This window comes from Lingula anatina, chromosome 9 (assembly GCF_051362555.1).
Source record: "Lingula anatina isolate TDL-2025a chromosome 9, LinAna3.0, whole genome shotgun sequence".
NCBI classification, from domain to species: Eukaryota; Metazoa; Brachiopoda; class Lingulata; order Lingulida; family Lingulidae; genus Lingula; species Lingula anatina.
Window position 1 is genome coordinate 9295892 of NC_141775.1, and position 17220 is coordinate 9313111.

At 36.1% G+C, this 17220-nt stretch overlaps 1 protein-coding gene across 3 annotated transcripts in view; it reads right to left on the bottom strand.

Moving 5' to 3' along the window:
• Positions 1 to 130: 130 nt before the first annotated feature.
• Positions 131 to 17220, bottom strand: part of LOC106177225 (high affinity cGMP-specific 3',5'-cyclic phosphodiesterase 9A-like) — a 50416-nt gene continuing 33326 nt past the window's right edge. For all 3 annotated transcript variants that reach the window (XM_086996122.1, XM_086996121.1, XM_086996120.1), the window contains exons 5-13: positions 13654 to 13796; positions 12628 to 12769; positions 11924 to 12019; positions 6059 to 6181; positions 5495 to 5655; positions 4761 to 4863; positions 4264 to 4368; positions 3697 to 3843; positions 131 to 3481 (exon numbers count right to left, since the gene is read on the bottom strand). In XM_086996122.1, the coding sequence (XP_086852248.1) occupies positions 3257 to 3481; positions 3697 to 3843; positions 4264 to 4368; positions 4761 to 4863; positions 5495 to 5655; positions 6059 to 6181; positions 11924 to 12019; positions 12628 to 12769; positions 13654 to 13796 (1245 nt within the window). In that variant the 3' untranslated portion in view covers positions 131 to 3256. The remainder of the gene's footprint in view (positions 3482 to 3696; positions 3844 to 4263; positions 4369 to 4760; positions 4864 to 5494; positions 5656 to 6058; positions 6182 to 11923; positions 12020 to 12627; positions 12770 to 13653; positions 13797 to 17220) is intronic.

The following is a 17220-nucleotide window of genomic DNA, read 5'->3' on the forward strand; positions in this document are numbered from 1 at the left end:
TGTTTGTTTTATCGCCCACTTATCAATGAAATTTTCTTTAAAAGCTAACCCATAGCTAACTTAATGCCCCCATGAATGAACACGGATGATTGCTCAGTCAGAGTACGAGTCAATTCATAACATTCACAACTTTCAGAGAAAGAATATTTATTCCTTATGAAGAAGAACTACAGTTCTGAAGTACACTTGTCTTCATTGGGAATTTAAAAACATACAGTAGTAGCTTTGGTAAGATTTTAAAAGAAAACAATGGATATTTGCAGATAAACGGGGGTAGGGATTGCACTGCTGCCACGATTACACAAAAAAATTTGTCAAACTTGTGCAGTTATGTAAATAAAGTTCTTTGCAAAGTTTTCAACCTGACATAATTCTGACATCTACTTGGTACCTTTGAGATGATATAATGTATCAAACTGCTCTGAAACTTGCAGATAATTTGTTTTTTCATGTACCTTCATCCAAAATACCATGAAATTGAGTCCATTTTCCCCACTCATTTGTATGGAAAAAACTACAGAGGGGCATGTTTAATAAACAACTGAATTTGAAAATCGGTTATAGCCAAGTCTGTTTAAACTTTAGTCAACTAAGTTGTGCCACAAAGAATGAGAAAGCCATTTAAGCAAATAAAAACTTTACAATGATTTTTACTCTAAATGATAAAAATGGCTCATAGACAGAGTTCAGCTACACTTAATTTTAGTATGCCATTTGGTATATATGCTCTTACAATAATATCACAAAAATTTGCTTTGCGTAGACAGCTATCCTGTTTTAATAGTGTTAAGTCTAAAACTTCACCTTTTTGTGTGAAACGGGGGTGGCCCCCTGGTAAGTGTGACAATGTCCAATCCATCTGTTCCAGTAAGGGACATTGACTCTACAATAAACATACAATTAATGTCTAAATATATACAGGCAAGTGGAACAAAACTGATCTTAGAAAAAATAAAATCACACCATTAATTTAACAATACAAAAATAGCGCTAACATCTTAAACATAATCACTTTGTACAAAACTGGCTCTCAGAGAGCGCATTCAGAACTGTTACAGTGGACTAACAGATATGCAGACAAAATGTGGCGACACCAACTAAAAAGCTTATCGCTTAATTCAGGATTAGACACCGAATAGATTTCCTGCAGGGATTACGCAACAAGCATTGAAGTGGGTCTGCGATATTTGATCTTTGGATCTGTTAGTCCACTGTTCTGAATGAGTCTAGAGAAACTGTGGCTTTTGCCATGGCCTACCTGATACCAAGCAGCAATGGCAGATCCAGAGGGGGTGGGGGTAGGGGGGTGGGGGGCAGTAAACAAAGTACCCCTCAGTTTCTGATACCCTTTTCTCCTTCCCTCCAAAATGTACAAAACCAAACAAAACCTATTTATTATACTCAAGTCAATGGTTTCATATTGTGAAGCAAGGCAAATTTTTATAAAATGTTTGTATCCCACCCCCACCCCCAGTATCAAACCCTTGGATCAGCCACCACTGCGGAAGAAGTCTGTACAGCATCAAATAATTGCAATATTTGCCCTAAAGCTCCCATGGAAAAACATACAGCAAACATGTTTGATTTTTGTGAGGTCACTTGTACTTGTAAAATTTTCACCCATCTGATGTTGAGCCCGGTCCCCTGGTTTCAAATTAATCTGAGAAAGAAACATTTCGGACTTGAACCCAAACAGAAAGTTTCAAACTCTATGTTAGGAAGTACAAAACAAAAACTGCTTTGCAAAAATGGAAATATTACTGCGTGTTCCAAATTACTAAGGAATTACCATATACATTCTACAAGGTAAGTTGTGAAGAGGATGACATACAAAAGGAAAACAAAGAGCTAAAATAAATAATCTTATGATGGCTTATTACAAACTAAACAATGAAACATAAAGAATTATTGCACAACCATTCTAATGATTCTAAAGATGTTAAACAGAATGTGCTGAAAGGGAGATTGAGGTTGGGGGGAGGGGGTGTGCAAAGGGGTCGCCAGAATCCAAATGTGAACATTTATTGCCAAAATTAGGCCACCTTAACCTTACTAAATACTTCGAAAGCATATTTCTTCAGATTGTAACATTGGTAGTAGGATAAAACATCAATCTGGACAGTGAGGGAGTTACACAGTACCTATCAGTTCCATTAGAAAATTTTCTACATCTTAACTGAACCAGGGCTTTTAATATTAATTAAAAATAAAAATAAAAATTTACTTTGCCTTTTATAGTTCCACCATGTTTCCCTGTTGTTTTGAAATTTCACATTATCCAATTTTTAATGAACTGCAATCATGGCACATTAAGAAAATTAAAATAACATTTTAGAAACAAAAAAGGGGGTAAGTGATGCCCTTTTTGAGCAAATTTGGTCAAAAGTTGGCCTTTACTCAAAAAATTTTAATTTAGTGACTTTAGTATAAAAATGGAAGCCATTTACTGCACTTCGTGAAACTGCCTAATTGCTTCATTTCAGTGAATTTAACCGATTCATAGTAGACTGCACTTTTCATCTCAATGGCAACTATCGAATTAGAATGATAGGTTTAACGGAATCCAGTTCCAGGCCCCAGTTTCACTAAAAAACTGAAGTCAGTTCCTTGGCTTAGTTGACTAGGATTTCCATGAGAGTGCTGTTACACTACTCCTGATAGGGTAAGATGTGCCCATGTAACCATGGTAATTAAGTTCTTAGACAAGTTTTTTTGTGAAGCTGGGGCCAGTTACACTGTTCATCACACAAACATCTCTACATTTAATTTCAGTTTGAAAGGTGAAGAGACATTTTTTTGTCCATCATTACCCGCTTCCTTCGGCAGTGAAATGTAACTTGGTGAAAGAATTGTTCCTTTCCCTCGATATAATGACCAAGATTTTACAAGCAAACCCTTGTGTCCCAACTTCTTTCTTAAAAATAAGTTGCTGGTATCTATGGATACATCTCAAGTTTCTAAACTGGCTAGCATACTGCAGCATATAAAAAGAGGACACTGCTGCTTCTTGGTCACCTACTCTTTTGTTCAAATGATTTTAACATTTTCACTCTCCATAAGGAGCCATTTTTGCTTTGTTTTTCTCTTTTTTTTTCAGCGAATATAACTCACTGTTGGTCTGCTGCTTTTGCCTTTTTTGGGCAAATAATGTTGTTCTTCAATCAGTTTGCAATAATATACATTGGTTGATTGCTTACTTCAACCTTTTTTGGCAAATAATTATTCCCCCAATTTCATGCCAACAACATAATCAGTATCAGGATTTGATTTTTCCGTTCTCTGGTTTACTATAACTGGCACCTGCCGGGGAAGCGATTTCTGTCTCTTCAATCTTTGGCATGTCTAACGCAGACCTGAGTTCGTCTGTGAGTTCTCCAGTGAGTTCCCGGCTACCCCGCCTCTTAATTAGTTCTTCCTGTTGTGCGCTGTGCATGTCTGTGTAGTACTTCAGACCTATACGAACAGGTTCTATAATCTGCTCCTGGAGAATATAAGATTTTATCAATATATATATATATATATATATATATATATATATATATATATATATATATATATATATATATATATATATATATATATATATATATTTCCCATAAATCTGTACAACTCACACTTGATCCCATACATACATTAATATTATGAATTTGTAATGCCAAAATAATAATACTAAAACTTGGTGGTCATATAACCTACCTCTATACATGGAAATAATTCTCCCAGAGCTTCGAAGAGAGGAAGAAGAACATATTTGATAAAGCCCATCTGAGACGATGATTTGGTGACTTTTTCCCGGTCCATAAAAGGAGCAACGGGCAATCCTTCCAGCTTCTCCACATCACTCTGAAAGTATAATTTCACAGGTACTATCTTTATAACAGTGTTCAGTAGTACAAGTACATTTGTTTCAAAAGGTTATGGCCTCAGATATTTCAGTTGTATAAGAGCCAGAATATATAAATCACATCTATACTAACTGAGGATTGCTAAAAAAATCTGACCACGAGATTGTGTGTACTGTCTCCAAGAAATCGCTTTAGCTGTGACAAGCATTTGTTGGCTTTGACTAAGATACTGTTTTAGTTAAAACAAGGAAAATATGTTGCCTGTGACAAAGATTTTGTGTTAGTTGTAACAAGGAGATCATTGGCTGAGACAGTGAGACTGGGTCAGGCGAAACAGTGAAACAGATTGCATTAGCTGTGAAAGTGAGATTATGTTAATAGAGACAGCGAGATTGTGTGAGTTGAGACAAAGCCCTACCTGTGTGAAGAACTCTGTAAGGAGACAGTCCAGCCAAGGTTCTGCCACCTCCAGTGGACGTGCCTCATTTGAAATATCTGCCACCTTAATCAGGATCATCATTAGCTGAAAGGGAAACACAAATAAGTTTCACAGAAGTCTACAAATGTGGTTTCTTTTCAATATCGATTAAGTTTTTTTCTGTCAATTTACACTGTAGCATTCAAATCGGTACATTGTATTATGCTTAAGGTTCTGTTTCATGCAAGTTACCTACCCACACCATATTTTTGTTTGAGCAAGTTACCAATAATTTTAATTTCCAACCAACAATATAACTTTTTATATCTAATGCTGGTAAAATCAACCAAGAAATATTCAATTAATATACGCACGCAGTTCTGAAAATTAAAGGAGCATAAGCTACAAAGATCAAGTCTGTTAGTACACACACTTTCTTTTTTTTTAACTATTCAATTCAATACTGTTCAATTCCTGAATTTACCAGCAAAACTTACCAGAGATTTGTGTTCTTTGTTCTTAAAATCAAAGTTTGGTATGAGTGACTTGAAATTGTTGACAATCTCAGAGTGTTTGGCCATATCTGTGGCTAGAATGCACCTGGAGGGAAAAAGGGTATTCACTAATATTCAGCTGGAGAAATGTGTGATGTGTACAGTGACAGACTCGTATACATACTATAATCTAACTTAAGAGTGAAAACTCTCATTCATTGACAAGGAAAAAAAAAAACTGGGAATAATCTTCCAGTACAGTTGTTCCATTGTTATAGATAATTGTTGTTATCAGGTTTCTACCAATGCACTGAATCACTGAATAATATGTAAAATGATACAAGATAGTGATTTTTGCCTCATTACCACTGTTTTGGTGGTAATACAGAAATCGTTATATTTCTACGTTTCTACGCGTTGTTTACAATGTATTAATTGTGAAATATGGATCTCACAGAGTTGGTATCCCTTAAACCAGCTGACCTGTTTCCCTTAAGTGAGACGCTTAGGGTGTATTCCCAGAGATTTAGATCGATCCAGGGATTAAGATTTAGATCGACCTAACTCCCTGGGGGTTCACGCTAAATTGCAATCAGCCGAGCGCACACCATAGTTAATTACCCCCTTACAGCTTTCAGTAGGCGGGACAGATGCTTAAGCCGGCTAAGCTGACAGTAATCAAGTGAGACTCCCCACAGGGATAGATCGATCTAAAATCTATGGAAATGGGGTCTTACTTGATCATGCCTTCCCTGATTCTTTTAAATGTGTCGACTGGTACATTCCTGAATATATTTGCATTGTTCTTCTCCAGAATCTCGAAGGCGACAGAACAGTGGTGGTTTTCCAGAGGAGAGATATCATTGTAGCGCAGAGCCAGCTCTGTTCTTGCATTGATCTGAAAAAAGGGTACAAGGCACAAAGTGCTAATATAAGTTCATAATATGTTGATTCAATGTCATTTCTCAAATTACAACTGTTCTCAATGTAACAGTTTCAGCTAGAATTTACTATTTAAACCAATACTAACCAATCTAATTTACCTGTAAGGAATTTATTACTCATATCAAAATAATTATCAATCTGACAGGTAGAAATTCATTACTCAAAATATATAAATATGTAAACATTTATTTATTTATTTATTTATTTTAATTATAAATCTGACTACTCAAATCAAAGTAACTATCAATCTGGTTGACCTGTTATGGATTACGTTACTCATATCAAAATAATTATCAGTCTGACAGACCAGGTTGGAATCCATTACACAAATTAACAACATTATTAATCCCACAGACCTGGTAGGCATTATTATACCCTGGATGCCCCAGATCATGACATATAGCTGAGGTAATGAGGATTAAGACTTCTAAATCATCAATGTAGCTGGACAGATCTATTAACCAGGTCATTCCATACATCTGAAATAGAACAGAAAGACATTAATAACTAGAGGATCAGAGAGGCGATACCGCCTCCGAATATTGTACCACCAGCTGGAGCAAGCGCATTCTTTTAGACCCCCACATACACAAAATAAGGGACACAGCCACCAGTCTTGTGCTTGACAAGCTGTAAACATGCAACAAGAATTTTAAAAATATGCAAAAAATACATATAACTAAAAATGGTACAATCAAATTTAAGTTAATCGTAAGGTAGGTCAAAGGTCAATTTCAAGGTCACAGTAAATTGCCAGTATATGACTTCCTATTCAAGTTCAATAGTAACTATGGACCTATCTCTGCCAGTTTTAGAGATAAAAGGGAAGCAAATTTTGCAAAGTTCAGTTCATGGTGAAAAGTAGGTCAAAAGTCAATTTTAAGGTCTCATCTAGATTGCCAGTATATGACTTCCTATTCAAGTTCTATAGTAACTATTGACCTATCTCTGCCAGTTTTGGAGATAAAAGGGAAGCAAAATTTGCAAAGTTCAGTTCATGGTGAAAAGTAGGTCAAAGGTCAATTTCAAGGTCACACTTAGATTGCCAGTATATGACTTCCTATTCAAGTTCAATAGTAACTATGGACCTATCTCTGCCAGTTTTGGAGATAAAAGGGAAGCAAAATTTGCAAAGTTCAGTTCATGGTGAAAAGTAGGTCAAAGGTCAATTTCAAGGTCACACTTAGATTGCCAGTATATGACTTCCTTTTCAAGTTCAATAGTAACTATGGACCTATCTCTGCCAGTTTTGGAGATAAAAGGGAAGCAAAATTTGCAAAGTTCAGTTCATGGTGAAAAGTAGGTCAAAGGTCAATTTCAAGGTCACATCTAGATTGCCAGTATATGACTTCCTATTCCAGTTCAATAGTAACTATGGACCTATCTCTGCCAGTTTTGGAGATAAAAGGGAAGCAAATTTTGCAAAGTTCAGTTCAGGGTGAAACGTAGGTCAAAGGTTAATTTAAAGGTCACATTTAGAAGTAGGTCAAAGGTCAATTTCAAGGTCACAGTTGACCACAAGTTGTCTGCTTTGCCCAGCCTTATATATTATTTTTCCAGAGTTCAAAATTTATTATCCATTACGGTACTGCACATTTTGCTTTCACCACCAATATGTAATTTTTGATATAGCGTAACTCGAAAACCGTATGGAATACAAAAAAACGGAGACCACCTGCAGTGTTGGGCTTTACATGCTCTACAAAATGCAAAAAAGAATGGGTCTTTAGCATTAACGGTTCCCCAATAAGAGACAGTTTTCAGTTACGGTAGTTTATGGCCGCTACTCCCGTGAAAATGCACCGAATGACCCCAAATTCACGGAGATGAAAGATGACCCCAAGGGTAACAGTTTCCAATAATATAATTGGTTAAGTATGTGTGGTGTCTGAATAACAGGGCAAAAAATTTTTTTTTCGTAAAAAAAATCATTTGTTTTGAAAATTTTGGCCCATTTGACCTTGAAATAAAGGTCAAAGGTCAAATCCAAGGGCATATTTGAAATCTACACATATGACTTTTGGAAAGCCGTCTGTAGAAAATTTTCCCATAACTCCTTCCGTAGGGTAGATAATTTGCATTTAATTTTGCCATTTTTAGACAAGGGTGCATTGCAATGAGTGCCACACCTAGACCCCAATACCGACAAAGCCCAAATTTTACGTGGAACGAGTTGAGATTATAGGTGGCCTAAATCCAAGAGATGGGTACGGGAACCCTTATCGTCTAGGAGGAGAAGCGGTAACGGTGACTTGGCGGCGGAGCCGCAGGAGCCGGCGGAGCCGCAGGAGCCGGCGGAACATACGGGTCGGGACTAAAACCATGGGTACCGCCAGCGCCTACGCTGGTGGTACAATAAGTCACTATCACAGAATCTTCTCTCAAAAAAAAAAAAAAAACTGAGCATTTATCATGGGACCAACACCCAGATTTTTTTGTGGATCTTGACAAATTTTAGGAACCATCAGAAGTGAATTAAAAAACACAAAAATTCCACATTTCCGTGGAAAAAGCTCATGTCTGATAATAATAATAATAATATTTTCAACTTATTAAAAAATCTCAACCATATCTTCTCTACTGCAATATTCAGTGGACCTCGGCAGGTTTACCAGCAACATCAGTCATGAAATTGATAAAAAAAAAAAAAAATACAGATCTCACTCCATAATACTAATGTGCTCTTCTCATCCAGTTCACATCAAAGACTTTTATCACATCTACAGATCAATAGCCAGTCAGTTGTGTGATCAAAGTCCTTTGATAAAGGATCAAAACATCACTGGGTAGAAAAACATGTTTTCTCTCTTTAGAAATGATTCAATCTTTTATCTTCATAACACAAGAGAGGACTAAAAGCCCTGTAGTTAACCTATACATTGTCTTTTTCAGGGGCGGATTTAGGCCGTCTTTTGGGTCTTCCGGAAGACGGTGAGATTTTCAAGTTTACATTGCCAGGTATCTAATGTTTTCTGTCGGACAACAGTCAAAATGGAGGATTGATGAACAAAGATAAATTGGAAGACTGTCAGAAAATATCTCTGGATCTGCCCCTGTTTTTTAGAAAAGGACAAATATAGTTTTACTTCCACTGTGAAACACTCACCCCCCACACAGTGCATTGTAGTTAACAAGGCAATTACACTGATTATTTGATGGCACTACCGGTAACAGTGGCTTATTGACCTATACCTGCAAGCAGTAGTCACAATATAATATGAGTCTCAAGAGTAAAGCAAGCTCTTAAGTTTTCACTTAATTTGCACAAATGAACTCACTCCTGTCTCATTCATCCATCAACTAGATCATATTATAAAGGCCTTAAAATATAAGATTTATAGGGATCTCTCTCTCACTCTCTCTTTCTCTCTCACACACATAAATAAATAAATAAATAAATAAATAAATAAATAAATAAATAAATAAATAAATAAATATGTCACAAAACCTCAGAGCAAGGTTTACCAGGTAGGTTATTCACTGATGTGAGTTAGTCTGCTTTCCGGTCTTAGGTAACTATAATTGTCTGTACTCGTCATTATTTTGATATCAAGACACCACAATATGGGTTTTAATATCCTCTGGAAGGAGGATATGGCCCCCTTACGTCAAGCAATAATTTCTAGTATAAGATGACATGTGCCGATCTCATTTCCACCTTCGATACGAGACCTGAACTTAATTACGTCCCTTGATTCAGCAACCCCAAACAACACTATAATGAGAACCAAGATAGGGCTTCAAATGGTAAAACTTAATATAAAATAAATATGTAGTGGTCCATTAAGTATCAGACTACAGCATTAGTTCTTATTTCTTTCTTTTCTTTTAATATAAAAAGGTGAAATTTTCTCGTGCAGTTTTGTCATTTATTTGGGGACAATGTGGAAAGGAAAACGTTGTCCTTACAGTTACGAACAACATAAGACTTAAGTTATTTTGTTAATCCAAAACTGACTCCTGGTTTTAATTTAGTGGCATTCTTTTAGGAAAGAAATATTCTGTAATCCTTGTGATGAGAAGTCTCTAGGTGGACAGGCAGTCATTATTTCAGTTAATGGCCGATGTTTTTATTCAGCTCTTTCTCTCTCTCTCTCTCTAAGATAAAGACGGAATTATAATCAAATCCTTAGTTTTTTTTCAGTGAGACATCAAATTAGCAAAATTTTATTTTTCCTTTTGTTGGTCAAATAAGTCATCTTTAGCCCATATGTTTAAAATGTGTGTGTGTGTGTGTGTGTATGTGTGTATGCGTGCCCACACGTGTACAAACATGCATGTGTGTAATCAGGAAAATCATGTGACAATTTAGTATACTTAACAAATGATTGTGTTAACGAAAGGAAGTGAGCTGCTTTCAAAGGTGAGTTTATATGGACATTTTCCTCTCTGATTGCATGTCAACTATGCATGTGTGATTGTTCTCACGGCATAGAGGTTTGTATAACTGCCCTAAATATTTCATAAGTGTTCAAGATAGAAGAGGCTTCATGTTTCATATAGATAAGGTTTCAACTTCCTTTTAAGGCCTAAAAAAGTACTGTGTTTTTTGTCAAGAAAAAATTTGAAAGTGGTGCAATGTTTTTTTTTTTTAATACACATTCAGTCCAGATCCTGCCATTCAGGTAACCGGCTTTGGATAGCATGCTAAATGGTAACTTACTTAAACTTCTGCTCAGTTAAAAATGCATAAAATCAAAGTAAAAACATGTCAGCATGACATATAATATAAAGATAAACTTGGGCACCAACAAAATACCACATGCAGCCACAAAATACTGCAAGCAGAGCTGCATGTGCTTGAATGTCATCCAGAGCGGCGAACGCCCATGCGATGAGAAGTATGGGACCGTTCACATGAAAAATCTATTTTCTAAAAATAAAGATATTGGCGGTATCTTTATTTTTAGAAAATAGATATTTCATGTGAACGGTCCCTTAATGTATGTGTGAATAAACAAAGTGAAAAGCTTCCTCACATTTTTTGTTTGCTTGTGATGTAGGACCTGTAACACATGCAGTATCGGGGTAGTGTGAAGCCAAGGACCCGAATGTTACGGTGAAATTCCTTTAGTTTACTTTATTATTTTAGTTCAAAATAAACCTCTAGCCGACATGCAGATTTAAACCGGTCTCCAACTGATAATGCGGGACTGATAGGCCCAATACTAACTTGGTGCCAAAGGCCATGTGGCACCTCCGACAACAAAACGCAAAAAAGATTATATTTTCAAAAATGTTGTTATAGGTGTCTCTTTTATATTGATAATTTTAGTTGCATTTGATACTGAAATGTTGTGCATTACACTCCCTTAGATAAAAAGACAAAAACATCTTTTGAAAATACATGATATCCCACATTTTTTTTTATCTCATACATTTGTGATGGAAATATTTCATACCTCAAGCCTTATTTATGTCATTCTACTTCTTTTCTTCCTTTTGTAGAGACTATCAATTCTTTTGACTCAATCAACCAGTAAGTGCATTTCTTCCGCATGACATTTTCAACAGGACACCCAAGTTATTTTCACCCTTCAGCAGAAAAATATTCTTTAAATCTTAACCAAGTGTCAGTAAGTCGAATTTCTCAGAAAGGAACCTGCTAAGCTTTCCTACATTATAAAGCCTCAACTATTCCGTGAATAATTTCATCTTCATTATTGCAAATCCTCTCAGAAAGTGGAAATGCAAATATTTCTTGCATTACCTTAATTTATTATCTTTGGGCTGAAAAAAAATGCATGGTCATCGAAGGACCTCTCAAACCAAAACTAAAAAAAATAGAACTTTTGATGTGACAAGGCTTGGAGAGTTGCAGACAGTGACCTAAACCACACGGAAAACTTCCTGCTTTTCACTTTGTGGCACTGTGACTTCATGGTCAACATCCACACAGACTTAAACAGACTGCATGTAGAGAAGAGAAACTCCAACAGAAGTGGCAAGACAGAAGATTTTGTCATGCTCATTCAAATCATGACTTAATGTCAACTTGCCACCTGAGCACTAAAACATAAGACAGTTGTAAAAAATTGTCTAGATAAAAAGAACAAAATGAGCTGAATATTTGGAAGCATCAATTCAAACCATGAATTACAGGGGTGGATCCAGAGATATTTTCTGGCTGTCTTCCAAATTATCTTTGTTGATCCATCCTCCAATTTTTTTTACTGTCTTCCGTCAGAACAAATTATTCCCTGAATTATGTGTCAACTTACCATTTGAGCCACCATGAAACAATGTTTGAAGTTGTGAAAGGGAACGGGATTGTAATGGCGGTACACCTCAAACAGCCAATGCTGCAGCACTGAGAGCTGAAAAAGGATAAAAGCAACATTTTATATGTATTGATCTTATTGTCATTAATAATGTTATATGTTTGAGGCTTCTTTATTTTAGATAAAATCCTAAAGCTGATGACAATCGAATCACAGACAAAAGAACAAGATCGCATTCACAACGAGTTGAGCCAGGCTTTACAAATCTCACAGGCCTCCCCATGTGTCATCCCAATGGAGCTGAGATTTAATGACTGTCCCCCCGCAGGGACGACGTGTGGGGAGGCGTGTGAGAGGCGGAGAGACTATTAAAAGATTAGGCTTTTTTCTTTCATGTACGACCGCCATATTTAGTCCCCAAGATTTGTAAAGCCTGGCTCAACTTGTTGTGAATGCGATCCAAGACAACCAATATCTCTCTCTCTCTCTCAAATTCAGAAAGTGAGAATTGCATAATTTATAGCATCAAATATGTTGAATTTGGTGAGGAAACAGAGGCCTCATATAGCTGTTGCAGTAAAGAGCTGGAAACACACTCTCTTTCTCTCTCACTTTGTTAGAGTGTATGCATGTGTGTACATACATGCCTGTGCGTTCACATTTTCAGATAGTGTCACAATTATATATCCTGTACAACACTCTACCTCTATGTTGAACTTTGTGAGGAACCCCAGATCTATGTACATCTGCTGCAATAATATCAGCATTTCTGCATCGTCCCACTGCCAGTTATCGAATGTCGGCTTTTTCAGATAATCTCTCACTTCATCCGTTACCTGAACAGTGCTGAAAATACAGGCGTATGCACAGGTTTTAGGTGTTTTATTCTCCAAACAAAAAACCACCTAGATTTTCTGGGTACATTGTAAGGCCATATTCACAACCAGCTGATCAACGGTCAAAGTAGTCCTTGGATCAAATATGGCACAACACACTTAAAAGCTTGCCGAAATTTAATTACTCTGCCCCTGCTAGGACAGCAAGCATGGGAGGTGGGAAGCCATTGTCAAGTGCGGGCCATGTTTGATCCGCAGACTAGTTAGTCCATGGTTCAACTGGTTGTGAATGCTGCCGAAGTCATGTTTCCATTCAACCTAGGCGCAACTAATTCAGTCCACCAAGTTCAGCAGGTGGTTTGATTATGATTATCTCATCATGGGAGGCCATTCTAATGGCACTTGTCTTCACACAATTAAATGGCAATGGGCGGGACAGCAGGGAGACTGGACAGGTTGCTTGTGGAGAGGTAATCGTAACAAGATGACTTTCCAAAAAATAGTACCAATACTGACTGACATAACTTTAATGGAAACATGACCCACACATGACCCACAGCCACTTCTTCTGTAAAAACTCGTTCATGGAAGTTTTGTCCCATTTTACTCCAAAACCATCATTCATTTCATTAGTCTTTTCAGATATATTTTTGTAGCTAAATTTGATTTAAAAAAAGAAATTCCAACCAGAAATGTCTTCAAGCCTTTGTCTAGCTTGAGGGTCTTCACATGCAATCTTGTACTTCGTACTGTAAGTATACTTCAATAAGGATTAAATATCTTAAATTGTAACATTACAGTCATTATAAAGCCGATAAACGTTGACCCTTTCTTTTTGTATATCAACAATTGCCTAATTTCCCTTAATACTATTGATTTTTTGTCATTGCTCACCTCATCTTTTTAAATTTCTCAAAAATCCTCTTATAATGTGCGTCATTTTGCTTTGGTGAGTTATTTTTGTCCCAAAATGGCTTGAGGGACGTCTTCACAGAGATGTCTTTTGAAAGACCGAGCCAGCTTAAATGGTCTACATGCTGAAAATAAAATATATCAATAATTGAAAAATAACAAAAAATGTATGGGATTCATTCAAGTGCATCAATGCAGCATGGTTATGTAAACACATATAATTCTATACTTAATTTTTCTCTTTAAAAATTAAAGTTTGGGTTTATAGCCTGGTATATTAGATAGATTAGAAAAGCAAGCTTCACAACTCTTCCAATCCAAAAAGAGACCGAGATTATTGATGACTTTGGCTTCAAATCAAAGTACTCAAAATTTGTACAGAAATAACTCATAGATGGCTTTTTTAAAAAAAGCTCACTTTTTATTTATATATGCAAAAGTAAAAAAAAGGGAGAGTAAGAAAGTTTTGCAAATTATAAACTTTCAAAATAATCACTGCTGATGTCTACGGAAACCAAAGGTCACAATGCAACTTGAGAATGTCAAGGCTTATTATGGTCTAATCAAATTGGCATTCTCACTTTCACAATTAAGGGTGCCTGAAATGATTGCAAGAAAAGCTGCACCAAAAATTGCTAGAACATTTTGCAAATTCAAAGAAATGCCAATATAATTATATAAGTGAAACTTCATGTTAGAATCAAGCTCTACTTCACTGCCCTGTTGGAGAGTCTAAAACCATTCTTGACCTAAAGAAAATGATCACAATAAAGTAGAAAATGAACCAACTTGATGCTAGTGACTCAAATGTAATTTTTTTTTTATTTGGTATTTCTTTGAAAATGACAGTTACAAAACAACAATTCAGATTTAATCCATCTTAAATTATGGCAGAGCTGTTTTTCATTGTATGCTGTCATTAACAATGAGGCAAAGATTCTTTTTTGACATGTGCAAGAGACACATAGATCTAGTGAGCTAGTGTGGTAGCAGAACTGAGCTAAGGTATGGTATAGCTTCCCTTTATCTATGTAATTTATGATGGTAATTTCTACTCTCTCTCTCTCTCTCTGGTCCCCTTGGCTTCAGTTTTAACTTAAAATAGATTATTAATAGAGGTTTTATAATTTTTTTCCTTTGCACAAAATCTTTTTTTTTTAGCTAAAAGCACGGAAGACTTGAAAAGATTATTACAGGATAGTGCAATAGGAAAAGACCAAGAAGAAAATTTATTCATAAATCTAACCAAATCACTCCACAGACTGTTAGCAAGAAATACTCTTTAAAAACAAAAGTGCAATATCATCTTCACTAATTCTATCCATTTAAAAGGAATGCATATTTTTCAGAAAAATATCACTTAGAGATCAATATTCATCCCTCACCATTAAAAACGTCTGCGAATAATACACATTATGATCTCATAAACTAAGTCTTAGCCAATAAACCCTGTGGGGGAAGAACGATGTACATATTCAGTAATTACTCTCCCTATTCGAGCAAATATCGATTCAGCTTATGTCCCCAAATAACAGTTATGTCAGTAACATGTGTAAAAGATAAAATGACAGTTAAGAAAATCAAACTGGTTTCAAGTCAGAGTGGAATTTTTTGTGAGAATCTTATAAACCAATAATAAATCATTGAAAAAAAATATGTAATGGATTATTTTAGGGGTGAAAAATGTGTAAATAAATGTAGTATTTGTGCATGTGACACATGCCGTAAAAATTTTTGTCCAATGTTGGCAAATTCTATAATTCTGATATGTTCCTTGAAAGGAACTTGAGACAGCAACTAGGTGATACTATCCCCAAATAATCAAGTTAAAAAAAAATCACCTCATAAGACGATGATACAGTCTCTGAATCACAATAACAGAGCATTCAACAACCATTTTTCTTTGTCACAGATAATCTGGGCACTTTTCCTCTTTTTCCCCAAACAAATCATCTGCTTGCCCTTAATGCTAAAAATTAATCGATCTCAACGTTTGATTAATCTGCTCTGAGCCCCGAGGTTTTCTCGTCAATTATTTCTTCTAGTCTATTAGTAGTCTATCTAAACTTCTCTGTTGACAACATTTTTATCATTATTCAACTAGTAACTAGTGAATGCTTGTTCAGAGAGAGAAATTGTCAAACCTGGGACAGATCAGGGTCTATATGAGGTCATCAGAAAGAGATAAACCTGGGACAGATCAGGGTCTATATGATGTCATCAGAAAGAGATGAACCTGGGACAGATCAGGGTCTATATGATGTCATCAGAAAGAGATGAACCTGGGACAGATCAGGGTCTATGTGATGTCATCAGAAAGAGATGAACCTGGGACAGATCAGGGTCTATGTGATGTCATCAGAAAGAGATGAACCTGGGACAGATCAGGGTCTATGTGATGTCATCAGAAAGAGATGAACCTGGGACAGATCAGGGTCTATATGATGTCATCAGAAAGTCAGGAATTTGGGACAGATCAGGGTCTATATGATGTCATCACAGATCAACCTGGGACAGATCAGGGTCTATATGATGTCATCAGCTGACCAAATTAATTATTACAGGGCTTGTATCAGAAAAGCACCAAAATATGTCTAAATTGGCCTGTAACCAGGGGTTTTAGGGATGGGGGTGGGGAAGAGGTCCGCTCTAAGTAAAATTTGATCTAGGCATGTGATGTTTTCATAGTTAAAGGTCCACATTTTCAGAAAAAGACTCCCCCCCCCTTTTTTTTTTTTTTTTTTTGATGACTACGAGCCTGATATACACATATATACACACATAAAAGAAAGGTTGAGTTTTTAAGTTGAGTGTGACCCTATAGGCATAAGGGTCCATAAACTGGGTTTTAGGCAAATGAATAACTTCCATGTATTTTGGGGGTGGGGTGGGGTGGGGGATGGGGGAGAGGAGCAGTCCATGAAAGTCATCGACATAAACCAGATGGGGTTTATTTGTATCTGAGCGAGACATTATACACACTAAGAAGACTGGCAGACTTCAGCAAATTACAATAAACCTTTTGAGTCCGAAAAAAAAAAAATATTGCAATCCTTTTAACAAACCAGCTCTCAACTAACTATAATCACTGCTTTCCCTGTAAACAAAAGCATGATTTTTTTCAAAGCTTTGAAAAATGAAGAAAAAACATATTCATGAACCAATAAACCAACCTTATCCTCTTGATTCTGAGAAAATTAAGACCCCAGCAAATTGATTCATGAATTTATAACTGCTGTTAAGTAAATGTTATTCCCTTACCACAATCCAATGGTTTTATCCAGAATATGCATATAAAGTTACTGTTACATATTTAACAATTACTTGCATTGGGTAGAGGCAGTGTATGCATATCTCTCTCTCTTTCCTTCTCTCATTCTTTGCATGTGCATGTGTGTGCATGAAGAAATAGTAAAGAAATATGACAGCAACGCAAGTCCCATATATTCCAATACAGGTGTTTGAATGAGGCTAGTGCTATTCTTAAACAAAATAGATAGTATTTTGTCTACAATTAACCAGACCCTGAATATTTTGAAATGCCATTTT